General features: G+C 50.8%; 5 protein-coding genes and 2 non-coding genes across 7 annotated transcripts in view; 3 read left to right on the top strand and 4 right to left on the bottom strand.

Annotated features, from left to right (window-relative positions):
- The window catches only part of LOC112955067 (zinc finger protein 2 homolog), a 16,110-nt gene extending 14,578 nt beyond the window's left edge, over positions 1–1,532 (top strand). The window contains exon 4 of the mRNA XM_026048354.1: positions 208–1,532. Coding sequence (XP_025904139.1) covers positions 208–1,532 — 1,325 coding nt within the window. The remainder of the gene's footprint in view (positions 1–207) is intronic.
- A 1,247-nt stretch (positions 1,533–2,779) lies between these two features.
- On the bottom strand, positions 2,780–2,861 carry TRNAL-AAG. Its single transcript has one exon. It is a non-coding gene; the product is annotated as a tRNA-Leu (tRNA).
- A 546-nt stretch (positions 2,862–3,407) lies between these two features.
- LOC112955065 (butyrophilin subfamily 3 member A2-like) lies at positions 3,408–8,232 on the bottom strand. Its single transcript, XM_026048353.1, has 8 exons — positions 8,148–8,232; positions 6,744–7,091; positions 6,095–6,376; positions 5,887–6,003; positions 5,718–5,738; positions 5,385–5,405; positions 4,678–4,698; positions 3,408–4,075 (listed from the first exon to the last, which is right to left on the bottom strand). The coding sequence occupies exons 1-8, from the start codon at positions 8,230–8,232 to the stop codon at positions 3,408–3,410; spliced, it is 1,563 nt and encodes a 520-aa protein (XP_025904138.1).
- Positions 8,233–9,180: 948 nt separating this feature from the next.
- On the top strand, positions 9,181–9,262 carry TRNAL-AAG. Its single transcript has one exon. It is a non-coding gene; the product is annotated as a tRNA-Leu (tRNA).
- A 336-nt stretch (positions 9,263–9,598) lies between these two features.
- Positions 9,599–11,345, bottom strand: LOC112955064 (butyrophilin subfamily 1 member A1-like). The gene is made up of 4 exons (XM_026048352.1): positions 11,338–11,345; positions 11,023–11,043; positions 10,913–10,933; positions 9,599–10,101 (listed from the first exon to the last, which is right to left on the bottom strand). The coding sequence occupies exons 1-4, from the start codon at positions 11,339–11,341 to the stop codon at positions 9,599–9,601; spliced, it is 549 nt and encodes a 182-aa protein (XP_025904137.1). The 5' UTR covers positions 11,342–11,345.
- A 100-nt stretch (positions 11,346–11,445) lies between these two features.
- Positions 11,446–19,059, bottom strand: LOC112955063 (coiled-coil domain-containing protein 102A-like). Its single transcript, XM_026048351.1, has 32 exons — positions 19,050–19,059; positions 18,688–18,708; positions 18,177–18,197; positions 18,076–18,096; positions 17,945–17,965; positions 17,581–17,601; positions 17,450–17,455; positions 17,332–17,352; positions 17,154–17,174; positions 16,849–16,869; positions 16,558–16,578; positions 16,266–16,286; positions 15,934–15,954; positions 15,715–15,735; positions 15,584–15,604; positions 15,308–15,328; positions 15,033–15,053; positions 14,836–14,856; positions 14,712–14,732; positions 14,374–14,394; positions 14,093–14,113; positions 13,974–13,994; positions 13,719–13,739; positions 13,573–13,593; positions 13,286–13,306; positions 13,165–13,185; positions 12,852–12,872; positions 12,695–12,715; positions 12,393–12,416; positions 11,906–11,926; positions 11,737–11,757; positions 11,446–11,632 (listed from the first exon to the last, which is right to left on the bottom strand). The coding sequence occupies exons 1-32, from the start codon at positions 19,057–19,059 to the stop codon at positions 11,544–11,546; spliced, it is 717 nt and encodes a 238-aa protein (XP_025904136.1). The 3' UTR covers positions 11,446–11,543.
- A 382-nt stretch (positions 19,060–19,441) lies between these two features.
- Positions 19,442–19,662, top strand: part of LOC112955061 (receptor of activated protein C kinase 1-like) — a 6,262-nt gene continuing 6,041 nt past the window's right edge. Inside the window, exon 1 of the mRNA XM_026048350.1 lies at positions 19,442–19,502. Within this exon, the coding sequence (XP_025904135.1) occupies positions 19,442–19,502 (61 nt within the window). The remainder of the gene's footprint in view (positions 19,503–19,662) is intronic.

Raw genomic sequence — 19,662 nt, 5'->3', positions numbered from 1 at the left:
TCCATCTCCTCCTCCTCCATCTCCTCCTCCTCCATCATCTCCTCCTCCACCATCTCCTCCTCCTCCATCTCCTCCTCCTCCACCATCTCCTCCTCCACCATCTCCTCCTCCACCATCTCCTTCTCCACCTCCACCGTTGCCCACAGCTCCCTCCCTTCCCCGCACGGGGAAGGCTCTCGAGCCGGCTCTTCTCGCCCTGACCCACAGGTGACGGATCATGGAGCGAGACGGACACCGAGAGCTCCCGCTCGGAAGACGGAGAAGACGGCCCGGCCCGAGAGAGCCGCCACCTGAGGCGGCGCCCGGCCTCGTCCAACCCCAACGGCAGGAGAGCGAAGGCGCCGGGCCAGAGCAAGCACGTGTGCGCCACGTGCGGCAAGAGCTTCAGCCGCGGCTCGTCCCTCAACCGCCACCAGCGGGGCCACGCGGGCGAGAAGCCCTTGGCGTGCTCCAGCTGCGGGCAGAGCTTCCCGTGCGAGTCCAGCCTCAGGAGCCACCAGAGGAGCCACCCGAGCGAGAAGCCCTACAAGTGCCCCAGCTGCGAGAAGAGCTTCGCGTCGGCCAAGTCGCTGCGGAAGCACCGCAAGGGCCACCTGGAGAGCGGCGCCTACCGGTGCTCCGAGTGCGGCAAGACCCTCACGTCCAACTCGGCTCTGGTCATCCACCGGCGCATCCACACCGGGGAGAGGCCCTACAGCTGCCCCGAGTGCGGCAAGGCCTTCATGGCCAAGAAGTCGCTCAACAAGCACCGCAAGGGCCACCTGGAAGGCGCCGCCTTCACGTGCCCGGAGTGCGGCAAGACCCTCACGTCCAACTCGACGCTCGTCATCCACCGGCGCATCCACACCGGGGAGCGGCCCTACGCGTGCCCGGAGTGCGGCAAGAGCTTCATGGCCAACAAGTCGCTCAGCAAGCACCGCAAGAGCCACGCGCGGCAGGAGAGCTACGGGTGTCCGCAGTGCGGGGAGACCTTCGGCAAGAGCGCCGTCTTGGTGGCCCACTTGAGGACCCACCGCGGAGAGCCCCCCTACCCGTGCGCCGACTGCGGCGAAGCCTTCTCCGACAGCTCCTCCTTCGGCAAGCACCGCAGGAGGCACCTGGCGGAGAAGCCCTTCCAGTGCGGCGAGTGCGGCGCCGGCTTCGCCGCCCACGCGGCCCTCCTGCTCCACCAGAGGAGCCACGCGGGACCCCGGCCCCACGTGTGCTCCGAGTGCGGCAAGGCCTTCCGGGAGAACACCACGCTCCGGCGGCACCAGCGGATCCACACGGGCGAGAAGCCCTACCGGTGCCCCTACTGCGAGAAGAGCTTTCGGGCGAGCTCCACGCTCATCATCCACCAGAGGATCCACACGGGCGAGAAGCCCTACAAGTGCTCGCGGTGCCCCAAGAGCTTCACGTCCAGCTCGTCGCTCGTGAAGCATCGCCGGACTCACCTGCGCTACGAGGGGCTCGCGGCGCCCGCAAGTCCGGGGCAGGGAGCCGCTTTGCCGCCCCCGGCTCCGTCCGCGACCCACCAGGTCCCGTCCGTGTGAACTTGGGGTCTTCCTGCCCATGGAGGAGATGTCCTCATTAATTTGGACAGATTAATTGGATATCATGGAAATTCGAGGGGGAATTGGGAGGAAGGGCCCAGCCCGACTCATGGTAGAACATCCTTGATGACCCATACCCAACGTGTCCCAATGGGACATCTCCAGATGAAGTCACTGGTGGGTTTTAGAACATGTTGGTTGACTTTAGAAGCAGAAAGTGGATGCGATTTGGGCGGGGGAAGCTTTGATGGAGCTCCTTGCTTTGGGATGTGCTTGGGGAACATGGAGAAGCTGGTAGATCATGGCTGGTCAAGCTTCTTCTATGTGGACCAAGCGAAGAGCAGCAGCTCCGTGGACCCGCGTTGCGCTGAAAGCCTCTTGCCAGCTTCCCACCCTGGAATATCCAACTTCTTTAAAGAGAAGCTGAATCCAAGGGGTCCCCATCACCCTGGCATCGGGTCCGCTTGGATCTCGCGCTTTGGTGGGACCCCACGGGCCTGGAAATGCCAGATCCCCCCTCCCACCATGTCCCCGTTGTTCTCAATGGCCTCTGTCTGGTTTCGATGCCGGTCTCTTCCTAATACACCGCACCGAGCAAATGCGACGGTCCAAGTCATGGCTTGTTGGTGAATGTTCTGCCTTTTTATTTTATTTTATTAAAAATAATATTATTTTTATTAAAAAAAGGAGGTGCAATAAAGTGGGACTTGCTTTCCTGGAGAGCAGCATCGGTAGCAAGAGAGATGACGCTGTTGGTCACAGTTTGGGCTCCATTCCATTTGGGGCTACAGAGCAGTGGGGAGCTGGGGTCTTGCACCAAGCCCTGGCAGCAGCTGGAAGCCTCTGCTTGCACCTCCATGTCCAGGTGGGTTTTGGAGACCTCCAAGGGTCTCCAGGAACCTGCCCCATTGGATGGACAATGTCCTCCAGGTGTCCAGCTGGGTTTGGAGACCTCCAAGGGTCTCCAGGAACCTGCCCCATTGGATGGACAATGTTCTCCACGTGTCCAGCTGGGTTTGGAGACCTCCAAGGGTCTCCAGGAATCTGCCAGGTTGGATGGACAAGGTCCTCCAGGTATCCAGCTGGGTTTTGGAGATCTCCAAGAATCTCCAAGAACCTGCTGCATTGGATGGACAACTGTGCTCCAGGTGTCCAGCTGGGTTCTGGAGACCTCCAAGACCTGCCAGGTTGGACGGACAACCCTGTCCAAGTGTCCCGCTGGGTTCTGGAGACCTATAAAAGGGACCTGGCAGCGGTGGGATTCGAACCCACGCCCCCGCAGAGACTGGAGCCTTAATCCAGCGCCTTAGACCGCTCGGCCACGCTACCTCAGAGTGAGGGCCAAAAACCGGCGGGAAAAGGGGCCAAAACTGGGGGGAAAGGGGCCAAAACCGGCCAATTTTGAGGGCGATCACGCTGGAATCGGGGCATAGGGAGGAGGAGGCCCCAAGGGAGCAGAAAAGGAGGAAGAGGAAGGGGCGGAGAGGTGGGAGCGGGGGGAGGAAGGGCAGCGAGGAGCGGCCAGGGGGACTTCAGTTCCCAGGGGGACTTCATTTCCACACAAAAAAGGTTTATTTTAGCCAAACGCCCCCGAAACCCACCAGCCTGAGGAGGCCCGAGGAAGAGGAGCCCGTTGGAGTCACCTCCTCCAGCTCCGAGCTCCGGCAGCCCAGGGGCCCTGCGCTTCCCCGGGCGGAGCGGAGAGGCCGGAGCGGGATGGAGTCCAGCCAAGAGCAGATCCCACCGGGATCCCACCAAGAGTGGGTCCCCCGGGACCCAAGGGGTCCCCCGAGGGCTCTCAGCCTCCTCCCGGCCTCCAAAGCTCCTCCCAGCTCCAGGAGCGGGGCTGGAGCCTCCACGGAGCCTCTTGGCCCCTCAGGCAGAGGTTGTCTGCTGCGTTGGGGCAGAGCTGCCCAGAGCCTCTTCTCCTTTGGCATCAAGGAGAGGCGTTTCCGCGGAAGGACGGGAGGCCTCGGAGGCCGGATTGGAGGTGGGATGGGCTGGGGAAGTTGGGAGGGCGACGTTCTCGGAGCACAGACGGACTTCGCCCTTTTCCACCCAAAACCAAGGGTACATCTTCTGGACAGTTAACGAGGTTAACATGAAGGCGAAGATCTCAGCCCCGTTATCGGCGTTGACAAATGTCACCCGACTTCCTGTGAAGTCCAGGATTACCCAGATCCTCCTGGGAACTGGACACGAGGACACGGAGGCGCCAAATTCTGTGAGCGCCTGAATCCTTCCCTTCTGATTCTGCACAGCCCAGATCCATGCTGAAGGGTTGGGGGAGATGATCGTCATCCTCCACACTGTCTCAGCGGCCACCCCTACGGCCCAGCGAGTCTCATCGCCCACCTCCCCTTCCACCTCCCAGCAGTGTCTCCCATCGGTGAACCCCTCACGGCCCAGCACGCAGCACAGATTTTTAAATCTCTTCCTGTTATATGGAAGGTCCTGCTGTGTCTCGCTCCATCTCACGCTTCTGCAGTCCGGGGACAGCACAAGCTGGGGGTGATGGGTGTCTGGATCCAGGAGAACCTCCTCTGCGGGCACAAGAAGAGTGATGGGGCAGAGGTTCATCCCTGTCTAGGGCTGAGCCTCTTCGGGTGAAGACCTCTTTGGTCTGAAGACCTCTTTGGTCTGAAGGCCTCCTTGGTCTGAAGGCCTCTTTGGCTTGAGAACCTCTTCGGTTTTGAAGACCTCTTTGGCCTGAAGACCTCTTTGGTTTGAAGACCTCTTTGGTTTGAAGACCTGTCTGGTTCTCCGCCCTCGCTGAGGTGGGGAATGACCTCCCTCCACCAAGGGGAACCAAGGCCTTGTGCCCTCAGGTTCATACTCTAAGGTACAAGTCCCGTCCCATCACGGATGGTCTATTGAGGACAGGGACAGTCCAGGAACGCCCAGGACAACCACCCACGTGATGGAAAAAGAAGAGAAGTCTCCATAGAAGGAGAGGATCATGAGAGAACAACATGCCAAAATATCTTTACCTTTTTCTATAGGATAAAGCATTCTTCTCCAACCTGCGAGGGAAGAGGAGACAACACAGCACGTGTCCTCGGGTGAGGACCTGAGGCGGTCAGAGGAGACCACCTTTTGCCAGGTGATCAGGGAACTACCGGGTGATAAGGGACTAGAGACTCACCCAGCTCCGTGGTCTTCTCCTCTGAGAAGTGGAGGGAAAGGAAGGGTCATGAGCAGAGGAGCTTCCCGTCCCCACGGGGCAGCACTTGAGGGCATCACCGGGGGGTTCGGACTCCCATGGTTGCTCTCCCCATTCCCGGGAAAGGGGCAATTCCCAGACACCGCTGGGATTGGTGGGTGCCAGCCCGCGGTATCCCCATGTTGGGCACGTGGACAACGCGCTGGCTTGATCTGAGCCAGACCCTTCCCAAGACAAGAGGCAAACCCAAGGAACCGGTGTCCACCCCAGGAACACCCTTTGTAGGACAGTTTTAGGGGGGCAAGAGGAAGAAAGACTCACCCAAATCTCTGGATTTTAGGTCTGAAAGGAAAATAAAAATGATAATAATAAAAAAAGGACAAGCTCATCAGAAAGGGACCTTATTTTCTCCTTCCCCAACCTGGAAGGAGCAAGTTCTGCTCCTTGGCATTTGCATCCCCACACTAAGGCCAACCTCAGCCTGAGCCTGATGTAACCCATATCCTCCCCTAAGCGACAACTAGACCACCACCACCAAACCACCACAACCAGACCACCACCAAACCACCACCACCAAACCACCACCACCAAACCACCACCACCAAACCACCACCACCAAACCACCACCACCAGACCACCACACTCGTGTCCATCCCAGGTTTACAGCCCCGGGAAGGACGAGCACTCACTCATCTCTTGGGACAGGCCCTCTGAAAAACAAAGGAGAAGGGAGAGGGCATCAGCAGAGGAGCTTCCCACCCACCAGATACACAACCCCAAGAGGAGGCACCACCAGGAATGGTCTCCATCACCCTCTTTCTCCTCCTCTCCCATAAGAAGGGAGCAGCTCACTGGGCCCACACCACAGCACCTCAATGCTCACGGCCACAGGCGGAGCTCAGGCCCACCTAGACCTTGCTCCATCCCCAAGTCACATTGTGTGGCGTCCACCCAACGCCCGCATCAAGGACACAACGTTCTCCACATCGTTCAGGAGGGGAAATGGGGAGGAGAAGACTCACTCAGATCTCTGCGCTGCTTCTCTACAAGGACAAAACAGAGAGGAGAGGGCATCAGAGAGCACCCACCTTGGCCAGGACTCACCCCTCTAACAACACCCCCTTCCACCCTCGTGGCTCCTCTCCAGACCCATCCGCTCTCACCCTGTTCCTCCCTTGCCCCATGTTTTACCGTTCTCCTTGAAGAGGCGAACGCTGAAGACACTCAAGCCGAGTATCAGGATTAAGAGCATCACCAGCGTCACGGCCAGAGCCACCTTCCAGGGCTGGGCGTCGTGGTAGAAGGGAGCTAGGGCAGCAGAAGGAGACGTCCCCACTCATCGGTCCCCATGGGCGTCCCCTCAACGGGAGGTTCTCCACGTCCTCCACGAGGAACCAACCCGCGATGCGCAGGGACGACTCCTTCTCCTGGCCGGCGCGCCGGTTCCTCACCACGCAGGACAAGCTGCCGCCGGCCTCCGCGCTCGCGGTGACACCGTCCTCCACGCCGAAGAGGCCCCTCTCGTCCCGGGAAAGGTGGTGGGACGTCGAGGGCAAGCGCTGCCCGCCGGGAGCCTCCCAGAGCGCCTCGGGCTGCGGGAACCAGCCGGCCGAGCGGCACAGCACGCGGATGCCCCCGTCCTGGTAGCCCTCCAAGGAGACGAGCGGGGAGGAGCCCACGGCTGGGGAGAAAACGGGGCGACCTGAGCGGGTCCCTTCAAAGGGGCGAGGACTTGGGCGGAGGCTCTGCGGTCACCGCGGGCATCCCCACCCAGCAGGTCCCCAAGGGGCTCTCGGGGCGGACATCCCGTCACCCACGGACCCGTCACCTCGGACCCATCACCCAGAGCCCGCGGGAGCAATGAGGGCTCCTGACACCCCCGGGCACGAAACGGGCTTCCGTCCTTGCAGGATTCCCACCCTCGTTGGTGGAGGAACCGTCTCCACGCCCGCGGAGTCGGGGAGCAGAACTTAGGTGTTGCCTTGGTCCAGAAGCAGCGTGATGGAGACACAGCTAAGCTGGAGATGAAGCCAGAGCCAGCAACGCACCTGACACCTCCAGCTCCACCACAGCTTCTGCATAACCAGCATCGCTTTGAACAGTGCAGACATACGTTCCATCATCAGAGGGTCTCACGTTGGCCAGCAGCAAGTCCAGGCTTCCTCTGATGAGGCCGTCATGAGACAGCTGTGTCCTCCCTTGATATTCTTCCATCTGCTCAAAGTAGAGGTCGCCTCCATCCCGGTAGAGGTGCACCGTTTGAGAGACGTGATAACGGATCCACCTGACGGTCATGCTCTGAGCATTGGAGCTTGGGAAGAGCTGACAGGGCAGCACGATGTCCTGGTCCACGGTGGCACTGAGAGGGTGGCCCGGTGCCACCACCCTGAGCTGGGCTGTGTGACGGGGAAGGGCAGAGGAGAAGCAGAGAGGCATGGACTGTTGGCATGGGTGGGATGGAGCCTTTGGGCAGAAGGATGTTGAGGGGGATGTGGAGCTGAGAAGGGTGTTGAGCTGAGCGGGATGTTGAGAAGGACGAGGTGTTGAGAAGGATGTTGAGTTGAGAGGGATGTGGAGCTGAGAGGGATGTTGAGAAGGGTGTTGAGTTGAGAAGGATGTTGAATTGAGAAGGATGTTGAGTTGAGACAGGTGTTGAGTTGAGAGGGGTGTTGAGAAGGACGAGGTGTTGAGAAGGATGTTGAGCTGAGAAGAATGTTGAGTTGAGAAGGATATTGAGTGGAGAGGGATGTTGAGTGGAGAAGGTTGTTGAGTTGAGAAGGATGTTGAGTTGAGAAGGGTGTTGAGTTGAGAAGGGTGTTGAACTGAGAAGGGTGTTGAACTGAGAAGGATGTTGAACTGAGAAGGATGTTGAACTGAGAAGGATGTTGAGTTGAGAGGGGTGTTGAGCTGAGAAGGGTGTTGAGCTGAGAAGGGTGTTGAGTTGAGACGGGTGTTGAGTTGAGAAGGTTGTTGAGCTGAGACGGGTGTTGAGTTGAGAAGGATGTTGAGTTGAGACGGGTGTTGAGTTGAGAAGGATGTTGAGCTGAGAAGGGTGTTGAGCTGAGAAGGGTGTTGAGCTGAGACGGGTGTTGAGTTTGGGGTGGCGTTTGGGAGCCCTCAGAAGGGAAAAGCAAAGCCACTGGAGAAGGTCGGGAGCACCCGGATGAGAGCCAGGGTTCCTGCAAGGACCATCCTGCCTGCTCTGGAGCTGGGAGCAGGGCACTGGCCTCTCACCCCCTGCTCCTGAAGGGCTCCAGAAGGTCCTGAGGACGCGCGCTGAGGAGCCACCCCAGCCCATGTGGGAGCAGAAGGGAAAGTGAAAGCCCGGGCAGGGACAAACTCCACGGGGACGCCTCCGCCCGCCACCTCCTCCCCACCCCAAGGGGGTTGTGGGGACCCCCACGCGGCAGCCGGACCCCCGGGAACCCTGCGGCCGCGGGCGGCAGTCCCACCTGAGCCCAGCTGCAGGACGTGGAGGGCCACCAAGGAGAGCAGGAGGCTCCGTGGGCCCCAGCGCGGGAGGAACCGCGTCCCCATGGAGGCTCTGCCTGTGGAGGACACCGGGAGAGCGAGGGGGCGAGAGCGGCAGCGGAGGCCGAGCTCTTCTCCAGGGGGAACGATCAGGAAGCGCGCACCGGGAAGCGATGGCCAACGCGACGTCCTCCACTAAGGCGGCCTCGGGTGGAGGAGGAGGTGGGACAGACCTTCTGTGGAGCAGCACGAGGCTCCGATGGAGGCCGGGGAGCGCGGGGAAGGCTCGGGGCCGCTCCGGAGGGCGAGCTCCACGTGGGGACGAGCCGCTCGCCGCGGGAGCCACGCAAGGTCCGCGGGAGCACCGGCCTCCGACCTTTGTCCCCAGGGGCGTTTCTCCGGGAAATTCACCTGGATGGAGATCCGCCTCCTGCTGCCACATTCCCGGCCTCCCAGGTGGCATCTGGAGCGGGGACCTTGCTCCGTGGAGGCTCCAGCCCCGCTCCTGGAGCTGGGAGGAGCTTTGGAGGCCGGGAGGAGGCCGAGAGCCCTCGGGGGACCCCTTGGGTCCCAGGGGACCCACTCTTGGTGGGATCCCGGTGGGATCTGCTCTTGGCTGGACTCCATCCCGCTCCGGCCTCTCCGCTCCGCCCGGGGAAGCGCAGGGCCCCTGGGCTGCCGGAGCTCGGAGCTGGAGGAGGTGACTCCAACGGGCTCCTCTTCCTCGGGCCTCCTCAGGCTGGTGGGTTTCGGGGGCGTTTGGCTAAAATAAACCTTTTTTGTGTGGAAATGAAGTCCCCCTGGGAACTGAAGTCCCCCTGGACCCTCCTCGCTGCCCTTCCTCCCCCCGCTCCCACCTCTCCGCCCCTTCCTCTTCCTCCTTTTCTGCTCCCTTGGGGCCTCCTCCTCCCCGTGCCCCGATTCCAGCGCGATCCCCCTCAAAATTGACCAGTTTTGGCCTCTTTGCCCCCAGTTTTGGCCCCTTTTCCCGCCGGTTTTTGGCCCTCCATCCGAGGTAGCGTGGCCGAGCGGTCTAAGGCGCTGGATTAAGGCTCCAGTCTCTGCGGGGGCGTGGGTTCGAATCCCACCGCTGCCAGGTCCCTTTTGGGCCCCGGGGGGGCTGCACTGGGGGCTGCCCCACAGGTTGCACTGGGGGCTGCAGCAGTGGTTGCATTGGGGGGGTTGCACGGGGGGGGCTGCAGCAGTGGTTGCAGCGGAGGGGTTGCACTGGGGGGGTTGCACGGGGGGCTGCAGCAGCAGTTGAACGAGGGGTTCAGCTGCACCAGGGCCCCCGCTTTCCACCCGAAAACGGGTTAAAAAAAGGGCAAATAAAGCCCCGGGAGAGGCGCACGCCGTTTATTGGCAGCTGGTCAGTGCCCTTGCTCCGGGTGAGGACGAGGGGTGTCCCCAGGGCCCCCCCGCGGCGCCGGCGTCACCGCACGAGCGCCAGGGCGCCCAGCTCGAGCCAGAACCAGGGCCGGAGGCGCTGGCCGGCGAGGGCGGCGGCGGGCGGGAAGGCGAAGATGGGCGCGCCGCTGTCGGCGTCGCGGAACGCCACCTCGCCCCAGTCGCAGTCGAGGCGCACGCGGATGCGGCGCGGCACGCGCGGCAGCGCCAGCGCCGTGGGCGGCCGCGTGAGCGCCCGGTTCTGGAAGCCCCACTGCTGCACGGCCCAGATGCCCTCGGCGGGGTGGAAGGCGCCGGTGCCGGCGGAGCCGTAGGGAGGCGATTCCCGGCTCACGCCCACGGCGCAGTACTGGCCCTGGGCCACGTCCACGTCCCAGTAGTGGCGGCCGGAGGTGAAGGCTTCGGAGCCCAGCACGCAGGGGCTGCCGGCGGCGGCGTCTCCGGTGCCGTATTCCCAGCGCACGCTGCGGCGGTCGGCGGAGAGCACCAGGCGCGGGTGGGCGGTGGCGGGGTCCAGGGTGATGTTGGCTGCGGGGGGGAAAGGGGGGGAAAAATTTAACAAGGGAAAAACATTTAAAAAAGGAAAGAAAATAAAAAAGGAAAAAAATTAAAAAGGGAAAAAATTAAAAAGGGAAAAAATTAAAAAGGGAAAAAATTAAAAAGGAAAAAAAAGAAAAAGGAAAAAAAAAGAAAAAGGAAAAAAAAGAAAAAGGAAAAAAAGAAAAAGGAAAAGAATTTTAAAAGGAAAAGAATTTTAAAAGGAAAACAATTTTAAAAGGAAAACAATTTAAAAAGGAAAACAACTTAAAAAGGAAAACAACTTAAAAAGGAAAACTTAAAAAGGAAAACTTAAAAAGGAAAACAATTTAAAGGGAATAATTTTTCTTTTTTAATTTTTCCCTTTTAAAAATTTAAAAGGAAATAAATGAAAAAGGAAAAAGTTTTAAAAAGGGAAAATTTTAAAAAGGAAAAATTAAGAAAGGAAAAAAGGAAAAAAAGAAAGGAAAAATGGTGAAAAGAAAAAAATAAAGGAAAAATTAAAAGAAAGGGAAAAAAATAAAAATTGAAAAAATTGAAAAAGAAAAATGAAAAAGGAAAAAATTGAAAAGAGGAAAAATTTTAAAAAGGAAAAAAAAATTAAAAGGAAAAAAATAACAGAAAAGGGAGGTGGAATCAACTGCAGAGGGCTGCTATCTTCCCGGGAAAGGGTGGGATGGGGGGCGGGCTCCATCCCTCTTAACGGAGCAGAACGGGGGGCCCGGAGAACCCGGGAGATGCCGGGGTCTCGTCCGTGTTCCCGCTTCCATGCACGGAATTCCGCGCGCTCCGGCTGACTTACCCCAATTGCCATCATCTTTCCCTAAAAAAGGGCAATAAAATCACTGTGGCGGCCGCTGCGAAGCCAAAGCTGGGGCCAAAAGATAGAGCCGGAGAGAAAGAGGCACTTACTGTGTTCTTCACTGCATTTCCCTAAAAAAAATACATATATATATATATAAGAAAAGGTTTTAAGGATGGTTTTCCTATTCCAGGGAGGTCTCCAGTTCGTGCCACGTTTTCGTTTCCCTCCTTCCTTCCCCAAAACAGAGTTTCTTTCCCAGCAAAAGTTCAATGTGTTAAAAGGCAAATGGATGGGCTGGAAATTCCTGAAATTCGTCCTCTCCTTTCTTATTTTTCCAGGACAGAAATCCCAGCTTTCCGTGAAGCCCCCATCTCTCATTAATGGGGGCTTAATTAATTAAGGGAAGGAAAAGAGGCACTTACTCATTTTTGCTTTATATTCCTCTGAAAAGAGAAAAAAAAACAGAATCCTTATTGGATAAATCTCCATTTTGCACAGCAAAATTAAGTAGAGCGCAAAGAAAAATGCTATTTCTGTGCCCACGATTACCATGGTTGGCATTGCTTGTTAGAAAGCAGGAGCAATTGAAGCTTTTTATATTAAATTCCATAAATCTCCCCAAATTAGCTCAGGAAAAGGCTGGGGCAGGAGGGATGTCCCAGGCCTGGACATTAAATGAAACCAAGTGAGACTTACCCAGCTCTGCAGTGAGTTCATCTTAAAAAAGGGAAAATAAATCCAATTTAATATAATAAATTCATAAAACTTCCAGTCCACCTGAGCTCTGCTTCTCAGGAAAAAAATATATATATGGTACTTACCAATTTTTCGGTCGCGCTCGCCTAAATAAAGGGCAGAAAGCATCAAAATGGTCAATACAAACTGTGCAACTGAATAAAACTTAAACGGGGGGTATTTGGGCTTAAACTGGGGGTATTTGGGTTTAAACTGGGGGTATTGGTTTTGCTGGAGGGGAGAAAACATGCTTACCAATTGCTGCAGAGAGTTCACCTAAAAGAGAGGAAAAAATAGTGATTTTCATTAATATCCCTCTCCTCTACAAAGGGATGCAGATCAGCTAGTTACAATACAATACTCTCAATTTGAGTTACCATTTTTAGCATTTTTTAATGATTTTTGGAGCAGTTTTGAAAAAAGGCCAGTTGCAGGCACCTCAAATCCGTGGAATTCAGCGCACAACCCCATAACTTGGGTTTTAAAAGTGATAATCATGAGGAATTTGGACACTGCCTCCAAATGCACCTTAGATTTACGGTTAGCAAGGGCAGGAGATGGGCACGTACCAACCGTGGCATCCCGTTCTCCTAAACAAAGGCAAAATGCAGAGCAGAAAGACTAGATTTAACCTACAATATTTATATATACACACACACATACATGCATATATTATTTTATATTTAAACTTCCTTGAAACTACTATTTTTTTTTTAACATGGGAGGGAAAAATATCACTCACCAGCTTCCAGATCCTTTACTTCCTCTAAAAGAATGGGAAAAAAAAAAGAAGTGAAATGTGGATTTTTTCCTATTGTATAATGTATTTCTGCATCAAGATGCAGGATTATTTCTAGTCCATCGCCAATTCCCCTGTGTTCTCTGTTATTTTATTTTTTAAAAGCCTGTGTTAGCCCTTTCCCTGTTTCCTTCTAAATCTGAGGTGTACACAAGCAGCCCAATAGCAGCACAATTAAACAAACAATCAAAAAAAACCCAAAAAAGGCAAAATCAGCTCTGTAAAAGGTACAAAAAATGGCTTACCAAGCTGTTCTGTCAGTTTTCCTTGAAAAGGAAAAAAATATTTGTCCTAATCAGTGCATTTCCAGAGCAAGGGAGCTCAAGGAATTGCTTAGGAATAAGGAATTCCTAACAGGAAACCGAAATTCCTGTTTTCCTCCAAAACCAGGAATTCACTTACTGACTGTGGCATCCCGTTTTCCTAAAAGGAGAAAAATACAGAAAAACATGAATATAAAAGGAGTATTTTTCTCTGATTTTATTGCTATGTAACACCTAAGCCCTGTGGCTTAGCAAAGTTTTAATTATGGTTCCTCTTGGGCAAAACTCCTAAATTTTTGCTTTTCTGCCTAAAACTTTGCTCTCTGCTTGAGAAATTATTTATTTTTTAGTTATTAAATTCCTTTTTTTCCTTTTCTCTTGGAAGGATGCAATGCAGATAGCTGCAATTGGGCAGGATTCCTGTGAAAAGGTGGAAAAGGGAACGCACTTACCCAGCAGCTCAGTAAGTCGCCCTGAAAACAAGGAAAGAAAGAAGATTTTTAGGCAAAAACTCCTTTTAAGTGCATAGCAATTTAACTACAGATGGGAAAGAGCAAGGAAAATGTCACTTACTGATCTCTGCTTCGTGCTCCCCTAAAAGAGAACAATTAGGATTAATAATTTCGAGCGATTTTGTTGTTTTTCCCATATTACCAACACGGCTCCTTAAAAGATTTTAGGCTACTTGGTGCAATTGCTGCTTTTTGCTTAAAAATGAAGCCTGGCCACGCTCAAATTAGCCCTTCCCAAGGAAGCAGCTCCAATTCCATGATCTCATAATTAAAAATAGCAAACGAACCGCGGATGATGTTGAGCACCGAGAGGGGTGTCAAAGGCTGCCCGGAGGTGGCTGCACTTACCGATTTTTGCATCCCGCTCCTCTGAAAATAAAGAGAAAAATAATATTTCTCAGCCAGATTAAAGCAGAATTGGTTTTCTTTTCCTTAAAAATCCAAAAGAAAACTGCAAATAATTCCTTTTCAGCAAAACGAGGAAAAATCCTTACCAATTTCTGCCGTGTATTTCCCTTAAAAAGGAAAAGAAACGGGAATGTGATGAAATATCCCTTTTCTCAACGGCAAAATACACCATTATAAACATTTAGATTTTCTGTTCTGCATGTATTTTATGTATTAAATAACACCGTGCATAGGTTAAGTGACTGAAACAGGGCAAAATGTGAACAAATATAATTATTTCCATTGAGCACACTTAAAAAAAGGAGAAAAATCAGGAAAAAAAAAATAAAGAAGACACTTACGAAGTTTTCTATCACAGTCCCCTAAAAAAAAAAAAAAAGGAAATAAAAAGATTTCTGAGTTCTTCGTTGTTTATCCCAATATATCCTTTTTATTAAAGGTAATTTGGAGAATGACTTACCGACTTCTGCAGTGAGTTCCCCTTAAAAACAAAAAGAAAAAGTTGTTTAAAATTATTTAAAGTTATTATTAAAGGGTTTTTTTTTCTCCTGTGGGAATGTCCAGGCACTGGGTGGTAAATTAAGGGTCTGAGCTCCTCTTACCCACCCCCTTAACACCCCCGGTATGGAAGTCAGGCTATATATTTATAAAAACACTCCACATTCACTTAAACAGGGCAAGCAAAGAGCTTTATCCACAACTAAATCCATTTGTTTAATAAAAGCAGGGCATAAAACCTACCAATTTTGGTGTGGCGCTCCCCTGGAAAGAAGTGAAAAGAGAAATTTGGGTTATTTTTCATTCTTTTGCCTTTCACATGGCCCGTCTATCTTTGCCCCTGTAATTCAGGCTCTGAGGTCATTTCTATTCTAGCCCAAGTTAGCCCTGCGTGCAATTATTTTTGCAGGATGTCAAGGTTTTAATCTCCCAAAATTCAGGTGTTTAATCTCCTGAAATTCAGGTGTTTATCCCCTAAAATTCAGGTGTTTAATCCCCTGAAATTCCACCTTGAATACTCTGATTTTCACATGGCAGACCAAAACAGATCCGTGTAAACAGCCAAAAAAACCAGTACTTACCCAGTTCCACAGTAAATAACCCTTTAAATAGGAAAAAAATATATATATATATTAATCCTTTCCAAAGATTTTGGAAATTCCTGGAGAAATTTCAATGTCTCTCCATGAAAAAAAAGCCACTTACTGATGGTTGCATCGCACTTGGCTAGAAACAAGACAGACAAACAGGCAGCAATTACTATTCTGTGAGCCCAAATTATTTATTTTTTGGTTAATTAGTCTCCAGATTTCTCAAACTGACCAAAAAAGGTGGCAAAAGCTCCCAATATGCCTCAAAAAACAGCAATCTGGTTGAATGGAATAGGAAAGAAAAGCACTTACCGAGCTCTGCATTGAGTTTCCCTGGGAAGAAAAAAAGGGAGGGGGATTTTAAAGATTTTCCTTTCCTCTCCGGACACATAATAGGTAATTATTGAGCTGAAAATTCAAAAAAAAATTAATTTGATTTAAATCCATTCATTTAGGAGTGACGAGGAGTGCGAGAAGGCTGAGGAAAAGGGAGATGTGGGGGGGAGATGCATGAAAACACCCCGATATTTGAGGAAAATGCCCCTTTACCCCAAAATTTTACTTGCCAGGAGAAGAAAGTCACTTACGAAGAGTGGAGTCTCGCTCCCCTGAATGGGAAAAAAATGAAAAATCAAACAGAATAAACCCCATTTTTTGCACAATGCTGCCCTCTCCCTTCGAGGTAACAGCTCTGCGGAAGCTGGAGCTTGGAAGATTTGGGGTGCAAAGCTGCTTTGCCCCCTTTTTCTAATTATATTTTGCGAAAAAGGGTGGATTTTTGCTTTTTGGGGGTGTTTTTGCAATGCAAAGAGCTCAGAGGAAAGGGGGTTGCAATGGGAGAGGGTCCCCAAAGAGCGTCTTACCGAGCACTGCATTGAGCCTCCCTTGGAAAGGAAAGAATAAAACAATTTTGAGTAATGCAACAAAATCCGAAGGCAGAAAAGAGCTTCTCGACCCAAAATTGTCCTTTTTGAAAGGAAGCAAAAGGACTTACGCGTTTCTGCTGCAAGCTTGGCTGCAAAGAGAGGGGAAAAAAGAGAATATTCAGGTTGGTTGGGATGTTTTTTCCCTCCTTTTTGTGACCATGCAGTGAGGGGCATCAGAAAGACTCTGCTCCCCTAAATCCCTTTTCTTTTTTCACTCCAAATCCCCCAATTTTTACCCCAAATCCCCTTTTTTTTACCCCAAATCCCCAACGAAAAAGGCCACTTACTAATTTTCCTATCGCGTTCCTCTGTGAAGAAAAGGGAGGGAGAAATTATTATTAAATATTTCTGGTTTGTGCATCGCTCTGTAACACGTTTGAGCCCCCAAAACAGGGCTTTTTATCCCCATTACTGCCTTTACATCAAATACGATATTTTGCAATTATCCCAAAGGGAACTGCAATTATCCCAAAGGGAAATCAGGAGGAAATTCTTCCCCTTCAAAAAGGTGGCTGCGGGAACGTGGTGGCTAATGCGAAATGGGGCCAAGTTTGTTCTCCTTGTTCCCCTGCTGCATTTTTAAATTTGCTGAAAAAAAAAGGGGGGGAATTGCACTTACTGATTTTTGCATCGCGTTCTCCTGAAAAAATAAGCAGAGAAGGTGAGGAAAGAGAAAAACAGAGCAATTCTCCCCAAATCCCACCCGCCTCCTGCAGTACTTGGGTCCTCACACAACAAAACTCAATATTTTCTTCCACACACGCCTCCCTCTATGAGTATTTTAAAATAAGATCCATTTCTAAAGCAGATGAAGATGCAAAAACTCAAACAGCTCTAACAGCCTTCCCAAAAAAAAGCATTTTTTTAATATAATTCAGGATAATTTTCTCCTTGTCAAGGAAACTCCTTACCGAGGTCCGACTGAAGTCTCCCTTAAAGCAAAGAAATAAATCCGTATTAGTTGTAAGCGGTTTAAGTATCAATATTAGTTTTAAGCAGTTTAAGTAGTTTAATATTTGGGTTTTTTCCCCCTCAGGGGCTATAATTTAGGGTACACGACCGTCTTTACAACCAAAAAATCCCAAATTCTGCTGCTCCTGCAGCTTTTGCAGGATTTTTTTGCCCCAAAACTCTTTCCCCTCCTGTTTTTTCCACACGTGGGCTAACAACAGGACCCAAAGTGCCCAAAAAACAACACTCACCAATTTTTCTATCCCGTTCCTCTAAAAAAAGAGAAGAAAGAGAAGAAAAAATCAACTTTTCTTAAGCCTTCGCCCTCTCTGTTGCCACGTCCTGCCATGAGTCTCACTCTCCCCACACCTTTTTCTTCCCCTTGGTGATTATAATTCAAAATTTCTTTTTATTGGGGACCCAATTACTTTATTTCCAGCTCGTATTGGGGGTGTAGGGACCGCGTGTGTGTTTGGGAGGGGGTGATAACCCCCTTAAAACACCATAAAGGAGTTAAAAACCAGGCGTCAGGACGCGGAGGAAGGAGCTCACTTACCCAGCTCTGCTGTCAGATTGTCTTAAAAGAAAGAAAACACTGATTTTTGCAAGGGTTTCTTGGCACCAGGAGGCTGCTAAACCTCATTCTGTCCCTCTTTTTGAGGGGAAAACGAGGGAATTCTGTGTTTTATGGCGGTCACGGAAGGCGTTTGACGGGAGGGGGATGTGGCACTTACCAATTTCTGCTGTGAGTTCACCTTAAAAGAGAGAAATAAAGGAAGATTTGGGGCCTCTGAGGTGCTTGAGAGGGTCCCGTGAGGCTCCATCCCACGAAGGTCCCATGGTGGCACTTACCTATCTCTGCGTTTTCACCCCCGAGAAAAAGAACGAGAAAAAAAAAGTCAATTTTTGCCACTTCCAAGGCTGAATATTGGTATTTTCATCGTTATCCAACCGTGTTTTCAAGCTGTAAAACGAGAACTTACCGTTTTCTGTGTCGCATTCCTCTGAAAAGAGCAGGGAAATAAACAGGGGTGAGTCGGAGGAGCCTCCACCGCGGAGGCTCGAGGACGAAACCAGTTTGATTCCTCCCAAGAGGAATATCCAGCGGAATGGGCTGGATTCCAGGGATATAGAGCTCTTTGGGGGGTCTTTTTTCCTTGGTTTTACATAAAAATTGCACAAATTTGGGATGGGAAGCCTCCTTCTGTGGCCCAGGCCCAGTTGCTCTTCCCTAAAACCTCAAACCTCCCCCAAAGAACCTCCCTTTTCCCCAAAAAATCCCCAAATCCCCCCAAAATCCCAAAATCCCTCCCATTCCCCCCAAAAAAACACCCCAAAATGACTCACCGAGCTCCGTGTCGCTTTCTTCTAAACAAAATAAAGAGAAATCCATCTCAACGCAGGCCGGTGCTAAGGCCGCAGCTTTACTAGGCCCGGTTTTTGCGCTGAGATAGGACTAAGGGAGGGAATCGTCTTACCAAATCCTTCCTCCAACTTCCCTTCAAACAGAGCAAAATTTTAGCACCAAAATTTGGCTTCGCAGCAGGAGACAGAGGGGGAAAAAACAGGAATAACCTACTGATTTTTGCATCCCATTCCTCTGAAAAAGAAACAGAAAGGGAAAATATCAGCCCCAAGCGGCCTCGCATCCATGTTGGGCTTCACCCACATAAGTCTAAAATACAGAATTTATTTATTTATTATTTAATTTTATTTATTTATTATTTAATTTTATTTATCATTTATTTTTATTTAATTTTATTTAGTACTTAATTGCACTTATTACTTAATTTCATTTATTTATTACTTAATTTTATTTTATTGCTTAATTTTATTTATTATTTAATTGCATTTATTTATTTAATTTCTTTCATTTATTCTTTAATTAGGATTTATTTCCTACAGACTAAGAAAGAGCAAATAAACCACCCCAAGCACAAAAGGCCATAGGATATATATATGGCCTATGTATATTATATATATATTCTAGAGAATATAAATAGGATATATAGGGCAGATATATATATATATATGATATATATTTATATTATTGAAGAAAGATTTGTTTTGCTGGGAGAAGCACCACTTACCAAGATCCGCGTTCCTCTTGCCTTAAAAGAAGAGATAAAAGAAATTCAGGGAGGTTCATTTATCTATTTATTATTTTACTTATTTTATTATTTATTTATTATTTATTTATTTATTTATCATTTTTCTTTATTTATCATTTTATTTAATTTATTTATTATTTATTCATTATTTATCCAACAGCGTGAACGCTGCCCCCCTTTATTGGGGGTAACCCCCCCCCTTATTGAATGGGGCATGGAAACGGAGGCAAAGTTTGGTTTTCAGTTGGGAAAACCCTCAAAAATAGAGAAAATACGTCGGGGAAACACTAAAATATTGGGGAAATGCTAAAATATAAGAAACGGGGTCAAAAAAGCTGTACCTGTTTCCATCGCTGCGTTGGCCTCCTATGAGGTGCCCAATGGGCCCCAGCTGCAGGTACCTGGGGGAGGAAGAGCGACCATCATCAGCCTCCCTGGATGAGGAAGACGAGGGCATCCAAGGGCTAAATTTTAAGGGAAAATAGGGAAAATAAAGCGAGAAAATGTTATTTTTTGGCCTCGTGTCTTTCCGCAGCATGAGGTTATGCGCGGGAATAAAGGGAATTCTCCTTCTTGGCTGCTTCTATCCTGTTTCTTTTGCTTTCCGAAAGCCCCAAATTCCCTAAAAATGCATAAAATGTCCTAGAATGGGAGAAAATAGAGGGGAAAACCGACGGCTTACCGGGATCGGCCGCCCGGGATCCTTCCCGGGGCCTAATTTTAGCCGCCCGAAATGCCGGGATGGGAGGAGGAGGATCCCGGAGGATCCCGATATAGTCACAGTGGGAGGGGGGGTGAGGGGGGGCGCCTCTTTTCCCACCTTTTCCTGTCTCTTGCAGCTGGAATTTGCTGGGAAAAGGGGATTTGCTGGGAAAAGGGGATGGGGGGGGGCTCTTTTCCCACTTTTCCCTGCCTCTTGTGGCTGGAATTTGCTGGGAAAGGGGATGTGGAGGG

This window comes from Nothoprocta perdicaria, unplaced genomic scaffold, assembly GCF_003342845.1.
Source record: "Nothoprocta perdicaria isolate Ctin4 unplaced genomic scaffold, notPer1 scaffold_536, whole genome shotgun sequence".
NCBI lineage: Eukaryota > Metazoa > Chordata > Aves > Tinamiformes > Tinamidae > Nothoprocta > Nothoprocta perdicaria.
Note: the sequence above shows the minus strand (reverse complement) of the source record. Positions and strands in the feature narration are given on the sequence as shown.

Coding starts and splice junctions, on each gene's coding strand:
- LOC112955065 (XM_026048353.1), bottom strand. CDS start 8,232: ATGGGGACGCGGTTCCTCCCGCGCTGGGGCCCACGGAGCCTCCTGCTC. Junction 5,406..5,717: donor GAAGCAGCGCAGAGATCTGA/GTGAGTCTTCTC, acceptor TTTGTTTTTCAG/AGGGCCTGTCCCAAGAGATG. Junction 4,076..4,677: donor GGAGAAGACCACGGAGCTGG/GTGAGTCTCTAG, acceptor TTGTGCCCGCAG/AGGAGGTTCTCCTGGATCCA.
- LOC112955064 (XM_026048352.1), bottom strand. Junction 10,934..11,022: donor GAAATGCAGTGAAGAACACA/GTAAGTGCCTCT, acceptor GCCCTTTTTTAG/GGAAAGATGATGGCAATTGG. Junction 10,102..10,912: donor GAAAGATGATGGCAATTGGG/GTAAGTCAGCCG, acceptor TCCCCCCCGCAG/CCAACATCACCCTGGACCCC.
- LOC112955063 (XM_026048351.1), bottom strand. Junction 15,054..15,307: donor GGAGCGAGACTCCACTCTTC/GTAAGTGACTTT, acceptor TTTTCTTCCCAG/GGAAACTCAATGCAGAGCTC. Junction 11,758..11,905: donor TGAACTCTCTGCAGCAATTG/GTAAGCATGTTT, acceptor CCCTTTATTTAG/GCGAGCGCGACCGAAAAATT.